Source organism: Coffea eugenioides, chromosome 6, assembly GCF_003713205.1.
Source record: "Coffea eugenioides isolate CCC68of chromosome 6, Ceug_1.0, whole genome shotgun sequence".
In the NCBI taxonomy this organism is placed as follows: Eukaryota; Viridiplantae; Streptophyta; class Magnoliopsida; order Gentianales; family Rubiaceae; genus Coffea; species Coffea eugenioides.
Genome location: NC_040040.1, coordinates 14030319 through 14054185, shown reverse-complemented (window position 1 = coordinate 14054185; position 23867 = coordinate 14030319). Strand labels below are relative to the sequence as shown.

The 23867-nt window shown below is 33.0% G+C and overlaps 1 protein-coding gene across 1 annotated transcript; it reads left to right on the top strand.

Moving 5' to 3' along the window:
* The first annotated feature begins 1708 nt into the window (after nt 1-1708).
* On the top strand, nt 1709-23052 carry LOC113773632 (amino acid permease 6-like). Its single transcript, XM_027318265.1, has 10 exons — nt 1709-1736; nt 6880-6939; nt 10888-10914; nt 11011-11244; nt 16795-16888; nt 16999-17213; nt 17318-17320; nt 18583-18725; nt 18846-19073; nt 22627-23052. Exons 1-10 carry the CDS (start codon nt 1709-1711, stop codon nt 23050-23052), a joined length of 1458 nt encoding a protein of 485 aa, XP_027174066.1.
* Nucleotides 23053-23867: the final 815 nt, after the last annotated feature.

The window sequence follows — 23867 nt, the reverse complement described above, 5'->3', positions numbered from 1 at the left end:
CAAATAATTTTTTCCTTTTGTTTTTCTTTTCTCTTGTCACACTTTTTCTTCTAAAATAACCTTTGAACTATAGAGAGAATAAAATGCAGCAAGGAATACTATAATGACATGCGGGTAGGGATGTAATCGAGCCAAATCAAGCTCGAGTATTGCTATACTCGAGCTCGACCGAGTACAAAAAATCGATACTCGAAGTTTGACTTGAAAAACTCACTTTAAACTCGAGACTCGACTCGATAAGGCTCGACCTTTAGTCAAACCCTTATCAAGTCGAGCCTAATCAAGTTTTTTGACTCGACTCGACCAATCTTCCCTTTTTTAGACATTTTTTCTTTTTAGGTCTTTTTACAATTATGTTATTACTTTTTTGCCATTATGAAATTTTATTATAAAGAAGAGTTTATTGTAAATTCCGTAAAACTTATACCCATAATGGTCATTTTATAATTATAATACATATATATTATTTAAATTATAAATATATTATTTAAATACCCCTGACTCGACGAGTAGCTCGACAAGCCTCGAGCCTTAAAATATTGGCTCGAAACTCGACTCGAATGACAATCGAGTAGCTCGAGACTCGGCTCGAACTCGGTCAACCCGAGTTCAAGCCAAGCCGTTGACCAAGCTAGTCGCGAGCTACTCAATTATGACTCGACTCGCTTACATCCCTACATGCGGGTATATCTCTATTCACAAGATTGGGATGCATATACATGAAATCAGAATCTTTCACAATGTTTAGTTCAGGACTTGCCAGCTCCAAAGTTCATGTTACTTGGCCTACAGCAAGTAAGGAATCAAAAGACTTGATTAATGTCACACTCGCAACGAAGATGCTTTTATTCCTCGCATGCTTTCTCCATCCTTGTAGTGCATCCCAAAACAGACAAAAAGTAAATTTTGGTCTTTTCATTTTCATTAGCAAGATGCAAAAGAGCGTGCTTTGGGTATCATGTAACTTCAGTAATATAAATAAGGTTTTCAAGGGTTAGCCACTATATTTTTCCTTTCATAGTAGCACCAAAACTTTTTCGCCATAATCATTGTAATCTTTCATTAGATTTATTAAACTTTTTTCTTAATCTAATCCCGATTTTTGAAAGAAATTGTGATTGTTACCTATTGGAGATTTTTCAATGAAAATCCCTTCCGATGGCATGTCTCATTTTCAATTACGATCAGAAATATAAAAGCAGGGATAATTTTAAAAGCCTTCGTTGAGATTTTTCATAATATCATTCAGCTTCCCTGGAATTTTTAAAATCTCACTTACCTTCCTTATCAGGTTGACAAGACCAAATGTCACAAATTGATAATATTACCCTTGCACTCTTAATATCTATTTAACCAAAAAGCCAAAATCAAAATAGTACTTCTAAACAATATATATATATATATATATATAAAGCCAAATCACTATCCAATATTGGTCCATATTTTTCTGTATCGAGATGATGGTATACAGTAAAAGATGTGAATAAATTAAATCTATTCAAAATCAACCACTTAGAAGGATTTTGGTAGGTAATTAATACCTTAAAATTTTTCCTAGAATAGTTATAAGAAAGTCAAGAAATTATTTTAAAATATATTTTAATATATGATGTAATTTAAGTTATACTAAAAGCTAAAATAATCTCTTCATATGTGTGGTATTGGAATAAAATTTTTTGCTCTTTTAATTTCTTCTAAAGTGGCTAAAATGTTACAAAGATGTCAATCCAAGAAAGGTAAGTAAGATTTTAAAAATTTAAAAGATGCTAAATGACGTGATAAGAAACATCAGAGACGATTCTAAAATTACCCCCAAAAGGTCACATAAATGGTTCTCTTGGATACAGTCTTTGTAGACTGAAATCATATCAAATTGAATTCTAATGGCCCGCAGGCCGCAGCTACGTCCTCTTCATGTGGACAAAGGGACACGGTGAGCCCGTTGCAAGTGGGCTTTGACAAGTCCAGCCGGGCACTAACAATCGCAGTGGTGGATTTGGGCATAACCTACTCTGGGGATTGACCAGTTTTGATGAACTTGGTTGTCTTCCTTTTTGAAAGGAACATTTGCCCAATAAACAGAAAACATATGATCCACAATCCACGCTATGTGATGAATATTTTGAGCATAATTCATTAACAGCATTGCAGTTCTCTAGGAAACGTACGAGGATGCAAAAACTGTTGGAAAAATTGAGTGACGTAGTGAACACGTAGTCTACACTTTTTTGAATATGAATTTATTTTTAAGAAAACCAACCCACAATCATTTTTATGAAATATAAACTGTATATCTGAAGGGGCAGTAGCACGATCCCCCAAATTTTACCAGTTTTTAGTACATGAGTTACAATTTTTTTAAAAAAAAAATAAAAAAGAAAAGAAAGAGCCTTTCTTCGGTACCATTCAACCCAGCCTTGTGCATGCGCATATGTTCAGCACGCAATAAACGTATGACATAACTTACTTCCTCACCAGTAACAGCTACACGGAACTCGAGTACTTTCTTTGTTGGGTCAAGCAGCCTCCTGTACTTAATATTGATAAGTCGGTGCCGTATCAACCTCCTGTACCTAAGAATGTTGTGCTAAGTCTTGGACCTAAATTGTAGGCCAAAATCAATGTGAGTTGAGCCTCAAATCATTGGCCTGATTCAATGTGAACTGAGCTTGAATTGGGCTAAGCTCAGCTATACATATACACAGACAAGTGCATGCTCACACGTTGGACGTAGGCACTAAAGGTTAATAATGCATATATTGTTAATGCATGGAAAATTTAAACATGTATGATATGCATCAAAGGTTTACAATGAAGTATATAGAAAATTAATCGATAAACACACATGTATAGTAGAGTTTTGTTACATACTTTCTCTCTTGTGTGTGGCACCTCTAATAGATTACTAATATTAATGGTTTAATTTTTCGTTAAAATTCGAGCAGCGTAGTTTGTTTATTTACTCTTTGCAGAGCAGCAGAAGAAAACTTCTATCCTTTGGGTACTTTTATTATTTTTTTTAACAGTAGTCAAATTTCAGTCATCTCTAATCGATCTTTTCAAGTATATAATCGTTTAACTTAACATTCTTTTGAAATTCAAAAAAAAAAAAAAAATCAAATTAGCTTAGTTCCTTACTATGCTTATCAATTTAGTTCCTTATCGGTTCCATCTTCACGAGTCTAGAGTACTTCATTAATCAACTTAAAAAAGTATCCATTTCATCAAAGGGAGGGGAACATATGTATACAACATTTCCAGGTACTTTCGCAAGTCTGTAATTTTTTTATTTCAGTATTTAATTACATGAATGATTGCTTTGTGCGACCTTACTGTGATTTATAGATTTTCAATTTAATGATTATTTAATGTAAATTTTAATGCCTGTTCTATGTATCCTTATCCTTATACTATTTAAGAATGAGTTGTGGTCAAAAGGAGAGTTTGAATTTCAACCACATGAATAGGGGCTTTTTGGGAAAATGAAATGATGTATAGTTTTTTTTTTTTTAAACTTTTGGTACAATTGAAGGCAGCATGTGTTTAGGTATATTTGTTGAAATACTCTCATTTTGATACATTTAAAACTTTGATTTATGGGGACATTTAGGTATTTTTGGAATATGGAATTATTTTGCAATCATTTTTGCATCGAGTACAACTCATATAAGCTTATGCGTTGATATAATTACTGAAATAGTGTTATAGATACATTTAATTGAAGTGTGGCTTTTGTTGTGTAATTAATACAAAGACATATTAATACGTTATGTAATTAACACGTTGCTATAACTAGTCATTGGAGGGTATTCTTTTGTCTGAAACAACTTATGTCTCTTCTTGGACGATTTTCAACTGACATTTGTAGGAGAATTTTGGAAATGATAAAATTGTAAAAGTATTAATAAAACAAAGTGTATAAGTGTGTGTTGCAATTAGAATGTATTATTATTAATTTTGTTATATTTGATAACTATTTCTTTCCAAAATATACTATTATTTATTCAATGAAAAATCCTTTTTAATCACAAGCACCAAATATCCGAATGATACGCGGGTGCTCCCCTAGTTGTTTCAATTGAAATCGAGTGTAAAGATTCTTTCCTTTTTTCTTTTTTTTTTAAGTCATTAATGCCATTGATAAAGAAACGGATAGTGAGCTATATGCAGTTCATGAAAAGCCCAAACTCAACAAAACTATTGATATGAGATGTGCAGGTAAACTTTATTTTGCATTTCTTGGCAAAGAACCAGCTGTTCAATCTTTTTTGTTTTAGTTTGCTTTTATGTTTTACCCTTTCCCCCTCCTCACACCCTTCGCACCCCTCCCCACACCCTTTGCGCCCGGCTCTTCAATCAACTATATTGAATAATAATAATCATGCAAAGAAGCCAACTACACCCTGTCAAGATTCATCTCCGAAACATCTAAGAATGAAGTTACATAGACCTTAAAAAACAAATCAGAAGGACACAAGTGTGCTTTCTGTCTCGTGTAAGCCCTTACAAGTTACAATTTGTCTTTGGCTTCCAAATTTTCAGAATACACACAAGCTGTACCATCTCAATTATGTACACTTCTTTGGGTTTGCATAACATTTCTACTCATCCTCATTGACAGGTTTGACGGATGGTATTGCAAAGGAAACTACTCTGCAATTTGGGTCAGATACAGTTTAGCTATCCATTTACGTCTACGAATAAGGTACCAACTGGACTGCTATTTACATCTCTCAATGACAATATACGTTAGCAATTTTTTGATACTTGGATTCACCTTTAGTAATTTTATCATTTTATGGGCATACATACTGTATAATTATCTTAGCTTTTTACTGTAATTTATTTGTTTTTGAGTTAAGAATGTAGTTTTTTCTTGCTATTACAAGCTGGAATTTACAATTTTTCCAATAAATCGTACTTTAGTTGGTAAATCATCTTTGGACTTATCATTATAGCGTTGGTTTGAGTCTTTACTTGCATTCCGTAATGCATTATAAGATCACCATTTTCAGATTACATTCTAGACATGATAGTGTATCCTGTTTTGACGATGACTTTAAAGCCCCAGCAACGTTTCCTGCCCTTATGGTTCTTTGATCTATACGATGTAAACATTGAACATTAATCCACTTTCTTGGACTGTGAGGAAATATTATTGATGAGCAAAGTTAACAATCAAAGGCTTATATGAGTCTTTTTTCGGCTACCTATATTGTAACTCCAGCCAAAGTCATGATTTAACTTAAGGATCACTCTTATTGCTGACAATTAAATCGATCTAGTTTCTTCATCTGTGAATGCCTATATGGAAAATTATCAAATAGGGATAATTGCAGAAACCTCCCCTGAGGTTTCTGACATTTACACTGACCTCCCATGTGGTTTGAAAAATTACACTGACCTCCCCTGAGGTTACTAATCCTTTGCAAATTCAGTCCAAACGATTAAAATATTGTTTTAGGGAGTGAAATTATAATTTTTTACCAAATTTGTCCTTTGTATTACATGTCCAATGAATGAAAAAATACTACAAATCAATTAACAATTAATAAACTTTAAGGAGTATAGTTTATAGGCAAATATGCATTACTTATTTAAAGTACCGACTCTTTATGGGTATTTTACTTTCAAATATTTAATTTAATACAAATATTTACTCTCAAATACATATTTGTATTTACTTTCAAATATTTAATTTTTGTTAAATACAAAAACTACCAATCTCTCTTTTGTAAAAATATTAATATAACACTTTTTCAATTTTAGTTACAAACATTTATGTATTTAATATAAATTAAATGATTCAAAATAAAATACCGATAAAGAGCCAATACTTTACTCATGTAATGGATGAAAGCCATAAAGAATTAATACTTTATGGGTCATTTTTTAAAAAAAAATATTTAATTTATATTAAATAAATAACCTACCGATTTCCTTTTTGCAAGAATATTACTGTAACACTTTTTGAATTTTACTAACAAACATTGATATATTTATCATAAATTAAATGTTTGAAAGTAAAATATCCGTAAAAAGCCGGTACTTTAAATGAGTAATGCGTGTTTGCCTATAAAGAGCTGTAACTATTTAAAGTACCGGTTCTTTAAGGGTATTTTACTTTCAAACATTTAATTTAATGCAAATATTTACGCTCAAATACAGATTTGTATTTACTTTCAAATATTTAATTTTTGTTAAATACAAAACCTACCAATCTCTCTTCCGTAAACATATTAGTATAACACTTTTTCAATTTTAGTTACAAACATTTATGTATTTAACATAAATTAAATGATTCAGAATAAAATACACATAAAGAGCGAATACTTTACTCGTGTAATGGATGAAAGCCATAAAAAATTAATACTTTATGGGCCATTTATTTTTTTTAAAAAAATATTTAATTTATATTAAATAAATAACCTATCGATTTCCTTTTTGCAAGAATATTACTATAACAATTTTTAAATTTTACTTACAAATATTGATATATTTATTATAAATTAAATATTTGAAAGTAAAATACTCGTAAAGAGCTGGTACTTTAAATGAGTAATGCGTGTTTGCCCATAAATTATACTCCTTAAAATTTATTAATTGTTAATTGATTTATAGTACTTTGTCATTCATTGGATATGTAGCACAAAGGGCAAATCTGGTACAAAATTCTAATTTCACTCCCTAAAATAATATTTTAATCGTTTGGACTAAATTTGCAAAGGATTAATAACCTCAGGGGAGGTCAGTGTAATTTTTCAAACCACAGGGGAGGTTAGTACAAATATCAGAAACCTCAGGGGAGGTTTCTGCAATTATCCCTATCAAATAATAATGCACTTCTTTTATACTTTAATACCTTTTTACATTTATTAGTTATAATATTCACATTTTTCCATGCAAGAGAAGCATGTGCAAATGAGGATAAAAATTACAGTTAATTCAAAATAGAAGAAGCTCTGAAAATTATAGAAAATCTTAGTTTTTAACTTTATTTGTGATCTCTCCATTGTTTTTAGGACAATATATCTTACAATTCACTTTTTAAAGGTTCACATTGTTTCATCATAAGTATCTATTGTTAACTTAAAATTACTGGTGGACTAATATTGATGTTTATTTATTTTTGAAATTCCACAAATAAAAGATTTAATAATATTCAGATGATATATATATTGTCCAATAAAATTATACTACAACATTAGACTTTAAGAACAATTACTTATAATATTTACAACACGAATATATGTATCTACATTGATCTAAAAATAATAAAAAGTTCCCGTGCCTTGCATGGGTTAGCAACAATTTTAGTATTATGATACGATGTCAAATTAGAGCCTCTTATAATGATTTCAAACACTTTTATGCAAACAAAGACCGATCGAATTTCAAGTCAAGAAAATGAATATATCAATTCTGGGATGTATATACTCAAATATTAATTGCACCAAGTTTTGGCAGATTCATATAGTTACCTTATCTTGCTTGTTCAATAAATACAATATATAAATGAGGATTATAAGCATTTTAGTGTTAATTTTATTATTCATTTTCTACTCTTTCGATTAACTTAACCAGTAACTAAGTTTTTTTTTTCAATAACTTTTTGCATTATCCAACACAAAATAGAAGCTCCCCTCCTCGTCTCCCTCCCCCTCCCTTTCAACTATAAACTAGTTGTGAACCCGTGCATGTACTATTTATTGTGCTCAGCTCTTACTGATTTTTGATAATTAATCTTATTGGCATGTTAAAAGTAAATATGTTAAATTCTACGACTATCTTATTGTGTTTAGCTCTTACTAATTTTTGCATTATCATTATTTCTTATCAAACAACATCTGAAAAAAAAAAAAGAGAAAGAAGAATTTCAACCAAGTCATAAATGCATGATTGAGTATATCTATACTCATTTATTAAATGGATGTAAATTAATTGATCCATTTGACTCACTTATTAAATGGACACAAATGAGTTGAACTAATTATAATCTATCCAAATACAATGAATACAATACACATTACAATGAATGACATATTTTTGACACCTCTAGCGTTGATATTAAACACCCATTGAATACAATACAAAATAATTCCCTTGTCCCTCCTCAACTTTTCTCTTGCTTTCGCTCTCTCTCTCTCTCTATATATATATATATCTATATATATATATATATGTATATATATATTGATTTAGTTAAATTTGCACACACGTACCACTAGGTGAAAGCTGTCGTAGCTACCCTAGATGTTTTCAATTTGACGTCTGTAAGAGAGGGAGGGAACATCATATGAACAACAAACAAACTCTAGCCTAACCGAGACGACTTTCGGTGGGCGGAATTATAAGGAACAAAGTCACGGGCATGCACATATTACGTACTGCACTTGTAATGCACTTTGCACACATTACTCTATTTTGGAGAACACCGGGACAAAGGCAGGAAATCTACAGTCCTTTCTTACTTAGTACTGGTTCGCTTTCTTCCAAGCGATCACACATGAAAATCCACATTCCTCTCTTATTAATGTTTACTCTCTAGCAATCGCTGGATGGTTTGGTTTTCTTTCAGCGATCACCACTTAAGTTGTGTAGCCACTGACATGACAGTACCAATGGAACGGAGATGATGGCGCCCAAAACGAACAGGTTTGGTGGGTATTTGAATTGAATTTTATATCCCGAAGGGCAGCAACTTAATTTCAACCTCCGGAGTTAATTAACCCTTGGTTTTTTTTTATATTTTTTATGGTGAAGGAACATTTTATACCGTGAGTGAAGGAACATTTTACCTTCAAAGCTTTTCACCATAACCACCATAAGCTTTTCTTGCATGGTCTCTTGACAAATCACATCAAATCCCATATGCCTCCAAATCCGGACTGTATTAATTTGCTGAGGCCGTTGCCACACATTCCACCATCTCCACTCGCTTAATTTCTTTAATTCTCCAAATAAATTAATTCCAAAAGGCTACACTTGCAAAGGATCCTTAGCTTGACCATCATGAAGCACCGCACTCCTAATGGATTTGATTTTGTCTGAAATTATTAAGTACATTAGATGCAATTAAAAATATAGCAATAGGAAAAATAACATAGGTTAATAAAATTTAACGTGCATGGAACTCGTCTAAAAAGGAGGATTTAAGAATTAATGTTTACAATAATGGATTAAAATCTATCCAAAACTAATAGGTAGGGCTCACCCTTGTAGCGACACAATAACAAACACAAATAATTTTCTATTATATTGCACACTGGCTAATATTTACAGCCTTAAAACACAGTGCAAATCTTAAAGAAGTTAATTAAAATTATTAATTCTTATAATATTAAGTTGTTAATTTAAAATTTTTTAATATACCTCAAAAAAATTTTAAATCTTAAAAATAACCCATATAATAATGGTTTTTTTTTTTCTAATTTACTTGTTCCTATTAAGATTTATACCTAAGAGACATAGAAACTTGAACACCCAACCTATAACTCAAGGGGATTATAAATCCTTTCTTAGTGGCCAACTTACAAAGCTGGTTCGAAACCATTTATAGCAGATACAAGTTAGCTCAAAACCATTTGAAGCAAATATGCGCAATTTGGAAGGCAAAAATTCAAGTCCAGGTTCCTACTAGTATTCATTATCATTTATGTTTTGCAAAATATTTCTCTTGGATTGTCGTTTATGACAAAATTAGTCGCGCATGACTTTGAGCCCAAAAGAAAAAGAAAATTTAATAGAGCAAAGTCTTGACAAATTATTTTAATGATTGCCTTCACAGACCAAGAGGATTATCGTCGAATACTTAGATAGCAAAGAAGTCTAGCAGAGAAAATTTTCAGGGCCTATTAAAACCAACGACAAGCATGCAACGGAGTCTCCAGTAAATTTCTCAAGTGACAAAAGCACTTGCCAAAATCAATTTTTGCACTTTAGCTTAGATATTTAGGCACCATAGACCGGCATACCATAGTCCCATCATGGCAAAAAGAAATCTAAGGCATGAAAGTGATAACAAGCCTTTACTATGGAGAAAATTTCACGTCTTAAGAGTCAAAACAGATTATGAACTGTGATGTTCTTCCCTTGACTGAAGTACACGTGAGACTCTAAATTAACTCCAAATAATATGTCTAAATTGGGTGAAAAATCACTGGAATGTAGAACGCCCATTACTTTCTTCAAGTCTAACAACAATTAGACTTTCGACTATTGATTCCTTTCTGCAATCCAGCATCTCCACATACAGATATATTCTTCTCCCCTTAGATGTACATCTGAAAACTAGGCTCAGCTAGAAGAATAAAAAATAAAGTTCTTAACAAACGTACAAAAGTCTAGCAAAGTAAGGATGCTGTATACTGTTATACTGCATGTGAAGGAAACTACGCAAGCTGCTGAATCATGATATGAGATTACAGGCCATTTTAGCCCTCAACTTTTGGTCGCCAATCCTCAATAACATCCTCTGGTTGAGCCCGTGTTTTGATGGAGGACTCCAAAGTAAATATAGCCTGTGCCGTATTTTCAAATAGTTATAAGGAACAAAGTGGCGTGCATGCACATATTACGAACTGCACATGAATTGCACTCTGCACACATTACTCTATGCCGGAGAACGCCAGGACAAGGGCAGGAAGTCTACATCCCTCTCCTAGTCGTCAGCAATCAAGCGGATGAAAATCCACTTTCTTACTTACTCTCCACCAATTAGTACTGGTTCGCTTTCTTTCAATCGATCACACACGAAGATCCACTTTCCTATATTATTTACTCTCTAGGAATCGCTGGTTGGTTTGGTTTTCTTCAGTGATCACCACTTTAGTTTTGTAGCCATGGATGACTTGAGAAGAGCACCCGCTGACAATATCAATGGAACAGATGATGATGGGCGGCCAAAACGAACAGGTTTGGTGGATATTTGAATTGAATTTTATATCCCGAAGGATAGCAACTTAATTTCACCTCCGAAGTTAATTAACCCTTGTTTTTTTTATGCTGAAGGAACATTTTATACCGCGAGTGCTCATATTATCACTACCGTAGTTGGTTCAGGGGTTTTGTCATTGCCGTGGGCGATCTCTCAATTAGGTTGGATTGCAGGACCTATGGCTCTGATTAGCTTTTCTCTAATCACATTGTTTGCATCAACTATTCTGGCAGATTTTTATCGATTCCCAGATCCAGTATCGGGCAGAAGAAACTATACTTACATGGATGTTGTCAAAGTAAATCTTGGTAGGTTCTTCTCATATAACCTTTCTAGTAACTAACTTGTCTTTATGAAGAAAAAAACCTCACATAGCCTCTTGTCATTAGGGAAAAATAATTTTCAAGTTATGATATGTTATGACACTTGACAAACATCTTGAATGGTTGAAAGAATTATTAGGTAGTGTTTGGTTCACACCATGGAATCGGATTCGGATTTTGAATCATTCATCCTAGGTTTAGAATGGAGTCAGTCATTCTAATACATGTGTTTGGTTTAGTACCAGGAATATATATCATTACTATAGTTGATGTTTGGTTCGTTGACTCTTTCGAAATGGGATATAAGAAATTTTCACTAATTAAATGTATTAGTAAATTTAGTATAACTAATTAATAAGTTCTACTAGTAAACATGTATAATTATTAGTATAATTGATAATATCAATTATATTACATACACTAATATACACTATATAATACATATAACTAATAATATCATTATTATAAGTTTGTAACTAGTTAAATTAAATATTAAATATATAATTATACAAATATTATATTATAAATATATAATTATAATTATGTAATATACAAATATTAATTATACTAATATTATAATAAAATATGTAATTATAATATATAATTATATATAATTATATACATGTATATAATTATATATTATTTTTTTTAACGGGTGGCAGGACAAACCTCGTTTCTAAATGGGAATCAGACTTAGATTTTGTTCAAAACCTTCTAGGTTACTAGGGAATTGGGGAATTCCAAATTTTTAGGTATGATTCCAAAGTCCCAATTCCATTAGTAGTAACCCAAACAATAATTATAGACTTTATTCCAATTCTCCATTTTGAAACCTTTTTACCAAACGCCATCTTAGCTCCATCCTTACTGCACGATAGGAATGTTATGTGATAGGTGTCGAGACTGTGCAATAATAAAACCTACTCAACAAAAATATTTGCGTATAGCGGTGAGTAAGGTCATCTCCTCAAGGATTAAGAGAAATTTGTTTCTTTTCAAATGAAAATTAATTGGGGGGTTTGGAAAATTGAAACTGAAAATAAATAATTATCGTAAATAAAAATAATTAAACTGAAATAAATTAAATTTAAATCAATAGTAAACAAGTTCTAGCCAAGGATATAACTTCAGAAGTGGTTCATACAATTGCTCATCGATCCAATAATTATTTCATTTATTCGCTAATAAACAAGTTATAGTTGCCAAACACGCGATGACAACCAGTTTTTCTTTAACGTCTCAATATTTAAGGTACGCTCATTAACTACTTTCCTAACCAAGAAACAACCCTAGGTATGTTCGTAGAATTTAATTTCTTGATTATATCAAAAACTAGAAAAGCCTTGTTCCAATCAATAAACACACTATCAGAGTTTATTTAAATTAGATTATATGTTTCTTCAACATGAACCCAATCACGTTAGGTACCACTAATTTAAGATAAATTAAATAATTACGAATTTAACTGTCCTAACTGGCATTAGATTGTTAAGTTGAATTAAATATCGGGGCCCCTTGATATTCAAACAACAAAACAATCATGAGAAATAAAATCAGAGAATATACGAATACCAGTAAATAAAAAAAATAAATATAATTAATTCAATCTCACAATTTTAGATGAACTAAGTCCTCCGTTACTTCTTGACTAGAATGAAAAAATTAGTTTATCTCCATGGAAAAAGCCACGTGCAAAATAGTTGAACTAATTGTCGAGACCGTTCTCCAAAGAATATGAGATAAAGTGTTGAAAGAAAAGAAAAGAAAGACGTTCCTTTCGTTCCTTCGGGGAAAGGAAAAATAATAATCATGCTAATGTTCCTTCCCTCACGATAAAGAATAGATAGATGATAATATATCTTGCTTCGTTTCCTACTCCTATTAAGCTACTCTTACTAGACGAAATCAAATTCCCAACAAGTCAATCTCTTATCCAAAAGAAAAAAATCCTAATAGATAAATAAACTAATATCCTGGTAGGAATAGAAAACTCTCCTTCCAATGGAACATCTATTCTATCAGACATGCATGGTTTAGACTTTGACGCGCTCACGCTGAATAGTATAAAAGTTCAGCGAAAATTACGTCTTTAATCCCCTTTTTGCTCCGAATCCCTACAACCAACACTAATTATAAAAGATGAGTAGAATCTACCAATTAAGGCAATATTTGGTAAAATAAAAGAGAAAAACAATTATAAAATTACTAAAAAAAATGCAACCTATCAATCCCCCACTCCTAAATTATACTTGTCCTCAAGCATATCCAAACTCAGAAACACAATCAAGATAACAAGAATTTTGTAGCAAAAAGCATCCTATCCTCCTAACAATTTCAGTAAAATCTGAACGCACCAAATCCAACCATTCTCACAAGGAGGTTTAACATATGCACTCATCACTCTAAACTATATAGGGCAAAGTACAATTCTCAAATCGACACCATAGAGTGACATTACTATAGACTTGCTTATATATCACATTTCCACCACCAATATTAAATTTAATACAAGAATCCAAGAAACTTTTATAAGGTTGTAATGGGGTTAGGCTAAAGGCAGTATATAAAGGTAAATTGAGGCGTAATATGTCAAGGGAATGCCAAGAATTCATCCTATGAAAATTCCCTCAAACTCAATCTTCCAAGGCTTAGTATCCACGTTCATCAACTCGACAAGTGTAAATATTTCTCAGCAATTTGTTGCTACTACATAATCATTCATGCACAAAATCACTTCTGGGGATGCGTGTCTTTTTTTTGCCAAAATCTTTCTCATTTTTTTTCATGAAAGTTAGTGCTATCCTTAGAGTACCGTGAGCTAAATACATAATCAGTTGAAATTAATTATCATAAAACTACCTCTTTTAATACAAAATGTAAGACCCAAACATGTAAATTATTTGAGATATTTTTACTGTAGCACTTTTTGTGATATGATGTATGTGAGATAAAAAGATAATTGGGAAGATAAAAAGGTGTGTTGGAAATTGTAATGATGATATAATGAAATAAATTTTGACAAATAATCTCCTGTCCAAACACACTCATAATTATTACCGTATTATATTATCATAAACAAATATTACTTTTAAATGACCCTACATTAGCTTCCAACTCCCACCGCTAACTATATTCTCCTTGGTTTGATTTTCGCACCGCATACCATGGATTTGATACTCACAATTTTGATGTTGTTATTTATTTCATTTTAGTTTCCTACTATGAAAATTCAAAACACTTGATTTTTTTTTTGTCAAAAAAAGGACCTGGCCCCACTTCAGACCCCAACCCTTATTCAGGTTGTTGGGTTATTCTCCATTTTTGTGACAAGGCTCGAACACTAGACCTCGGCTGCCTTAGAGTGGCCAAAACACTAGATTGAAGCACCTGAAAATATTGTTATTCCAGTGTTTAATTGTTTTAAACCCGTAAGCATGACTTATAAATAATAAAATAAGACAAAAGTCTTTGGATTCCGAATGAATGTCCTGATGCATATAAAGATAGAGTAATGTTTATAGAACTAGATAGATATTTTCAAAAAGTGCTAGTGTACATTTTTGTGAACTTCTCTAACATGTTTATCGAGCAACCTATTAGAATTGGACAAGAAACTAAGGGATAATTTCAGAAACTTCAAGGAGGTTTCAAACAATTTCACCTAGCACCTATTTAATTTCTAAAACTTACACTGACCTGTCAAAAAAGCCGACCAAGAAAAGTTGAAAGAAAATTCTAATAACAGATATTATTCCCAAGATTCCCCTAGAGCTCCTACATCAAGTTATGCCACGAAATTTTCTTTAAAATATGGAAAAAAAGGAAGAAAATGGAGAAACTAGTCTGATCCTCTTAGTAGGAAAGCAAGACTGGATAAGCCTCCTATCAGTTGACAGTTTGGACAGTATGACTGTAGTCAGTGCAAAGTTCAGGTTAGGTATAAGCTAGAAACGGCTGGTGATGGAACAAAAATGAACATTTCATATGTCTATTGAAATCAGATGTAAACAACTCTTAACTTTAGATGCAAGCAAGTGAAAAAACATAGGGGCTAAGCACAGTCTTTGAAAGCACAGGAGTGGCTTCATCAAGTTAATCGGAGAACCAAATTGGGGTTTGTGGTTATAAAGCAACAGAAAGAATTTTTTTTCCCGAGAGCCAAAATAATCAATACATGTTATCTCTGTGATTTAGCATACAGCGTTTCAAATATTTAAAGATTTGTTGGAAACACTTCAAAAAAAATTTTAATCCGATGGCCTCGTTTGGCAGACAATTTTTTTATCAAGTTTTTCTGCTACAAATTTTTTAAAAACTTTAGTTACAGTAACCTCAAAAAACTTTTCAAAGTTTTTAAATTATACACTTCAAAATATTCAAAAAAAAAAAATACACTTCAAAAAAATTTTTAAAAACTTTTACAGTAAACTACAGTAAAATTTTAAACAAACACCCAAAAAACTCACTTGCCAACTCAAGCAACTCGAACATAGTGTTCCTCAATTTTGCTGTTTCTGAAATCACGTGGTTAAAGGAATTAAGAAATATAATCTGTATATAACTTAGAATAGACACTCCGCACTGCAAGAAAGATCTTGGAAACTTCAGCCATCGACCGCTGCACTTGTATCAAATAAACTTTAGGAACCTCAATATCATATAAATGATGTGATACGTGCCTGATATACTTGATTTCATGTTTTATGGCCATTAGTAACCCCACTCAATATTCATAGATTGACAATATTAGAAAAATCAATAATCTACCGAGGATAATGGTAAGAGATCCTTGGCCATGTTTTGTAGGATAGATCAGATCAATTGTTCATCATTGCCAATTATCCTACTATTTTGTCAAACAAAAATGAAATGTGGATTGCCAATTTGAGCATGAAGGTTTGCATGAGAGAGAAAAAAAAAATCACAGTAAGGAGATTGTTAAGTGGATATCACTTTGTTAAATAACTCTACCTCATCTAAATTTGTTTTTTCTTTTTTTTTTTTGGAGAAAATTTCAAAAATTATCAGTAAACTATTCAGGATTCCTATTTTCAGTTATTTAGCTTTTTATTTAGTCAAAATGGTCATTCAACTAATTAGAAAATGCATTTTGTGACCAAAAAAATGTTTTTATGGGTCGAGTGACTAAATGTGAAAGTTTGTCAGTTGAGTAACAAAAAATCTTGCCCTTTTATAAGTTAAATAGCTGTTTTGGCATAACAAAAAGTTTAGTGACGAAAATGTAGAATTCTAAATAGTTTAGTAACTATTTTTATCATTTACTTTTTTAATTACCTTTAGATCATATTAAAAGAAGTTAGGTTAGAAATTCTTCAAGGACCAATTCGACTTTGGGTTTCTTACGTTTTCATCAAGATCTTTCATGGATATGGCTTATAAAAATTATTCAGCATTCTCACCCTTTACTTTGCTGAAATCCTTATCATTCCTAAAGCTACAGCTTAAGGTTTGGCTTACAAAAGTTTGATAGTTTAACGCACAAGATTAGTCACTACCACTTTCGTACATGCACAGGCGGAAGATATAACAAACTCAGTGGAATTGCTCAGTATGGCAATCTTGTTGGATTTACTATTGGCTACATCATCACATCGGCCAACAGTATGGTGTAAGTACACCAAGAATTTTTTTGCTACAAATTATACTAGTTATACGTTTCTCCTTCAAGCATCATCCTAGCTGTATATGCAGATTAAGATACTTTGTTTTTTTCCTTAGGGCTATCAAAAGATCATATTGCTTTCACAAGCATGGTCATTCTTTTGGTTGTCATACGCCAATTAATCTCTTCATCATCATTTTCGGGGTTATACAAGTATTTTTAAGTCAAATTCCAAATATTCAAGAGTTGTCGATGCTGTCCCTACTCACAACAGTGATGTGTTGTTGCCATGCTTCCATTGGCCTCGGACTCTCAATAGCTAAAGTTGCAGGTCAGTATCTGAATTTGTCTGTGATTGTATATAATATCTACTTGGCAAGCTTGAGCAGACAGACAATTGAATCTATACAAGATTGTTAGGATTAAAATTTTTAGGTGGTATACAAATTTTAAAATGGAGAAACTTGACAAGACGGCCAATAATGTATATAAATTTTAGGTGATATGTATGAGGTTCTCTTGAATTGACAAAGGTTGAATAGACTATGGTCAAGATCTGACTTTATGCATTTTGTAAGGTTTTGGTGCATTTTCTTTTTTTAACAAGTGGAATTTGAAACCAAGATATTCTCCATTTGTGCTTGAACCAAATTCAAACATCAAGCCACTGACAAGCCTTGCTTCTAATATATCAAAATCACTGATTTTCCATATGAAACTTTTGCCTAGTAAGCTATATCCTTTAGCATTTTCCTTAGTGCATACTCTGTTATATTCAATCCGTAATCAGTGTTTGAGTCTCAAAATCAATTCTCAAGTCTAGAACAAAAAGCTCCATTATTATGGTTACTGTTTTTCTAGTTGTTAGCAATGTATATGGTCAACGAAGATAGCATCCTATTACTTTATGAAATTCTAATTTCTGAAGTAAAGCCGTGTTCTTATTACTGTAAACTATACATTTCAAAAATCGTTCATAATCATATTTGCGCAACCTCAGAAATATTATTACATTTTCTTTTGTTTTTTGATTTTGAGAGTAATTTGCAAGTTCATAAAATTGAATTAGCTTCTATCAAGTTTAAACTTAAACATACAAAGAGCGTCACATGCTATCTAGTATCTTACATAATAGAAAAAGAAATTTAGTATGTTATCTACGTTGTGTCTATTTGGCAACTATAGAGGTCATGATCGCATTGAAGGTAAATAAGATTGGAATAAAGAAAATGTGCTAGGATAAAATGTGTAATCTTACCCAAAGATGTATCACGTCTAAATGAAAAGAATTAAAACTTGTTCTCCAAAATTGACTGAAAGGTTTAGTTGGATGTTTGATTTTCAGGTTTAGGAGGTGTTTGATTTTCAGGTAATGGAGTCTGAGATGGGTTTCAACTTTATTCAAGTGCATATTCACTATTTGGATAACTTCTGTTATGATTTGAAGGAATGAAAAGTTAAAATATTTGTCCATCATACTTCACTTGAAATCTAGTTCTACGTTAATCAACTCATTAATAAATGAAACTAACCAATCATATAAATCCATACTGATAGTAGATGTATACGATCACAATTTTACTTTGATTCTTGAATGCAATAAAAAATACTCCTTAAAAGTTTGCAATGTAACATATTTTATATCAATTTCTATCATCTCAAACCATCTACTTATATAATTTTCGGCTTCCATTTCGAAGGACGACCACATGTTAAGACTAGCTTGACCGGAGTGTTCATTGATGGAGATAAGTCAAATACCAACAACTTATGGACCACATTTACAGCCCTTGGGAACTTAGCATTTGCTTATGGTTTTTCAGATGTGCTTATTGAAATTCAGGTACTGTTTTGACTGAACATTTGCATCAATAACCATATCCGTGTAGTATGTTGCAATATGCATCACAGAAAAGTAATTGATTTTTGTTTTATTAAATTTTGTACTTTGATTAATTTGCAGGACACTCTAGGGTCATCCAAACCTGAGAATAGAGTAATGAAACAAGCTTCCCTGGCTGGAATTTCTATATCCACCTTATTTTATATGTCATGTGGGTTGCTGGGATATGCAGCATTTGGTGATAAAGCACCAGGCAATATATTAGCTGGATTTGGTTTCTTTGAGCCATTTTGGCTCATCGACCTCGCTAATATTTTTGTTGTGATTCATCTCACAGGAGCTTACCAGGTAAACAATGAATGCGATTTGTTTGTTTAATTTCTTAACCATGGATATCAGTATTAGTAGGCCTTATTTCTCTAACTATCAGTAGTGGTAAAAGTTCTTGTTATATGCATACATGATGGATTATAGGTTTGAAACTAGAGGTCTCTTTTGTCACTGTTTTTATTGAAAGGTTCAAACTAAAGATGGGGCTTTATTTCATATATTTGTTTAACTCTAAAGCTATGGATAGCAGTTACAGCTAGCTTTATCTTTGATTATGGACATAGGTAAATGTCTCTGTTATATGCATAACTTGATGGACTATGGGATTCAAACTATAGCTTTTCTTTTGGGATAATTTTAGAAACCTCCCCGAGATTTGTCATAATATCACTCAACTCTCCTGAAATTTTTAAAATCTCACTTACCTCCCTTGTCAACTTAACCAGACTAAATATTCCTATCAAAGGTCATAAATTAACAACATTACCCTTGCTCTTAATAACTATTTAACCAACAAGCCAAAACAAAATAAAATTTTAAAACCAAAAAATGTAAATTAACAAAATAAATTGCAAGCTAATAATGGTCAATATTTCTTTATATTGGGGTCATGGTGGGACAGCAAAGGACGTGGATAAAATAAATCTAATCAAGATCAACCACTTAAGAGGATTTTGGTGAGTAATTAACACCTTAAAAAATTTTGTGCACAGTTACAATTAAGGAAGTCAAGATATTTTTTGGGAAAATATGTTTCAATCCATGGTATAGTTTAAGTTGTATTAAAAACTAAAATAATCTCTTCATACTTGTGAAATTTTCAAGGCATAAATTTTGTTTTTGTTCCAATATAACTAAAATAAATAGTTTACGTCAAGAAATTTACACCTTATAAAAATTTAACCTTATTTTATTTTTTATTGTTGTTATAAATTTCATAAGTAGGATAACATAAGGGTAGTATTTGGAACAAAAGTTTTATCTGTCTTGTATTTCCTCCAAAGGGGTTAAAATGTTACAAGAAATGTCAATCCAAGGGAGACAAGTGAGATTTTAAAAACCTCAGGGGAGCTAAGTGATATTATGAGAAATCTCAGGGGAGGTTTCTGAAATTATCCCTTTTCTTTTTACAATTGCTGTAAGTTTATTAATAGAGCACATGGTTGTACGTAGAAAAAAAAAACTTATGTAGTGTAAAATTTCTTATATTAAGGGTCTGTTTGGTTGGAAGTAAAATGTTTTCCTTGGGAAAATATTTTCCGTGGAAGTAATTTTTCATGAAAATCATTTCCCTTTCATCATTTTCAGGTGTTTGGTTAGCTTATTGAAAATATTTTCTTACTTCATTTTTCTGGTGTTTGTTTAACTTTTGAAATATTTTCACTTTTATCTCTATCTTTACTTTCTACACATTATAACTACATACTTCTTCCCATGCAAAATAAGAAAATTTATCTCATTGTTTAACTTAAAAAAATCTTGGAGAAATGTATATATGAATAAAAAATATCTCCTTAAGCAATAAACAAATTGCTGGCCATTTAGTGTCAAATATCAATCACATGCAATGCTTATTGTGACATATATCTTGCACTCTCACTACCGAAAGTTTCTCTAGAAAAGAATGTCCCTATTATACATAATTAATTACTAGCATAGAATGAGCAGGATGATGTTTTTTTTTTTTTTTTTGAATATACTAGGGGGAGGGTTGGGCTGGGTTGGGTTGGGTGGTACGGGGGAGGGAGTGTAAGGAAGATGTCTTGGGTTCGAGTCCTCCTATTTACACTAAAAAAAAAGAAGAACATATTACAAGATGTTTTCAGTAAGTTTGAAACATATTACAGGCGGGATGCATGCATTTCGGAAAACAACTTCAGTAAGTTTGGAAGGGAAGTTGTTTTCCATAAGATGAGTGAAAATATTTTACATAAGAAAATGTTTTCAGTAACTTTTGTGCAACCAAACACGGGAAATTAGGAAAATATTTTCCTGGAAAACATTTTCACCCGAAACAAACGGACCCTAAGATACAAATTAGAAGTCCTACTACAATTTTAAGAAGGGAAATTTGCCAAATTGGTCCCTAACATTTACCAAAAACACTTTTTTAGTCCTTTACATATAAAATCAGCCAGAATGGTCCTTCACATTTAAATTGTGAGCCAATGTGGTCCTATTGCTCGTTTTTGCTCATTTCTCCGGCTAAAAATAGCACGCCCCTCCCACATGGTCATATTTTTAGGGGCAAAATCGGAAACACATTTCATTACCCGTCGAAAGTAAAAGGAATGGCCATCTCTTCCAATCTTCCTCTCCTCCCTGCTGCACTGTTTCTCTTACTCCTCCCAACATCATCTGTCTTAGCCACTGAAAGAGAGCGCAAGACCTTCATCGTACGAGTTCACCCTGATGCTAAGCCTTCCATCTTCCCCACTCACCAGCACTGGTACGAGTCCTCCCTCACCTCTCTCCTCTCATCTCATCATTCCACCGCTGCTACTGCCACTTCCCCTCCCCCTCCTCCTCCTCCTCTTCTTCTCCACACCTACAGCACCGTCTTCCACGGCTTCTCTGCTCAGCTCACTGTTTCCCAAGCTCACGCCCTTCATTCCTTCCCCGGCATTCTCGCTGTTATTCCCGAGCAAGTCAGGCAACTTCATACCACGCGATCCCCTCAATTTCTCGGCCTTAAGACCTCCGACAGCGCCGGCTTGCTCAAGGAGTCCGATTTCGGCTCCGATCTTGTCATCGCTGTTATTGATACTGGGATATGGCCCGAGAGGAAATCCTTCGACGATCGGGACCTTGGCCCCGTTCCCCCCAAGTGGAAAGGCGCCTGCGTCCCCGGGAGGGACTTTCTGGCCACTTCCTGCAACAGGAAATTGATCGGAGCTAGGTACTTCAGCAATGGCTACGAGGCCACCAACGGGAAGATGAACGAGACCACCGAGTATCGCTCGCCCAGGGATTCAGACGGCCATGGCACCCACACCGCTTCCATTGCCGCCGGCAGGTACGTCTTTCCTGCGTCGACTCTGGGGTACGCTCGCGGCGTGGCTGCTGGGATGTCCCCCAAAGCTCGCTTAGCTGCGTATAAAGTTTGTTGGAACTCCGGCTGCTTGACCCTTCTGGCAAGAGTTCCGAAAGGCCTGAGCTTGACCTTGAAACCCTCCAGAAGAACATTTCTGGGATTTTCGCCACCATTCGGGGATGCAATTTAGGGTTTCTTGAAACTTTGAGAGTCAAAGGTGAAATGTGTATTTTGGTGGTTGTGCATTCCTTTTACTTTCGACGGGTAATGAAATGTGTTTCCGGTTTTGCCCCTAAAAATATGACCATGTGGGAGGGGCGTGCTATTTTTAGCCGGAGAAATGAGCAAAAACGAGCAATAGGACCACATTGGCTCACAATTTAAATGTGAATGACCATTCTGGCTGATTTTATATGTAAAGGACTAAAAAAGTGTTTTTGGTAAATGTTAGGGACCAATTTGGCAAATTTCCCTTTTAAGAAAGTGTATCCAATTTTGCTCCTAAATAATTCATTCTCATGCATTAATCTTCTACAGATATGTGGTCAACCAGTCTTTGGTTTTGTGGAAAGTTTTACAAGGCATAGATGGCCGAATACCGGGTTGGTTAACCATGAATATGCCATTAACATGCCTGGTTACGGTGTTCATAGAGTCACCCTCTTCCGGATGATATGGAGAACGACGTATGTCATAATAACCACGGTCATAGCTATGATGTTTCCATTTTTCAATGATATTGTGGGACTAATTGGAGCTCTTTCATTCTGGCCCCTGACGGTATATTTTCCTATCAAGATGCGTATTGAAAGGAAAAAAATACCCATTTTCTCATTCAAGTGGGTGTGGATGCAAACTCTTAGTATGTGCTGTCTACTAACCTCAATAGCAGCAACGATCGGATCTATTCAAGGTATTGTCAAGTCCTTGCAAACTTTCAAGATTTTCCAATCAATAGCCTGACGTGGTCGCTAAAGTGTTAATCTGCTAATCAATTATGGTGTAAAAAACAGAAGTATATATGTCACTGTTGAATTAGTTTCTTGTACTTGTATCTCTTCATAATTTTGGTATGCTTGTATCTTTAGTACGTGTTGTAAGCACTATTAATATATAAATACATGAAATAATTTAGTGATGCACAAATTTCACGTGTACTCTTCCTAGTTCAATAATTAACGCAATAGATGGATAGATAGTCCACACTAAACGCTAGCACAACACAAAATCAGTTTTGCCTTCTGAACACAAAATCTTAATTTTGCCCATCCTCACAGCTGGTGCGGTAAAATTTTGACATTCTTTCTTTCATTTCTAGTTCAATCGTAATTAATCTCGAAAAGTAGTGAGGTAAAAAGGTGATTGATTCACGAAGAGTGTAAAAATTTTATGAAGTAAAAGGGCAATCCAAACATGGCTAGTTTTGGAAATTTTGAGTGATATAGTGAACAAGTAGTCTACACTTTTTTTGAATATGAATTATTTTTAAGAAAACTAACCCACAATCATTTTTATGAAATATAAAATTTGGAGGAAATACTTTTAATTTTAGTCCTAATACAACAGTATACAATTTCTGAAGGGACAGCAGCTCGGTCCTCCAAATTTTATGAGTTTTTAGTACATGAGTTATAATTTTTTTTTTGAAAAAAAAATCCTTTCCTCTTTACCATTCAACCGAGCCTTCCCCAAGTCAAGTTACAATTAGATGATCTGTGCTGATTTACTTCCAATCTGAGCGGAGTTTCCGGGCAAGAACATATAGGAGTATCTGAGCC

Bases quoted from the DNA above. Each gene is read 5' to 3' on its own strand.
- LOC113773632 (XM_027318265.1), top strand. From the start codon at position 1,709: ATGTTACAAAGATGTCAATCCAAGAAAG. The intron at 18,726-18,845 runs GTACTGTTTTGA...ATTAATTTGCAG, and splicing joins ATGTGCTTATTGAAATTCAG to GACACTCTAGGGTCATCCAA. The intron at 19,074-22,626 runs GTAAACAATGAA...AATCTTCTACAG, and splicing joins ATCTCACAGGAGCTTACCAG to ATATGTGGTCAACCAGTCTT.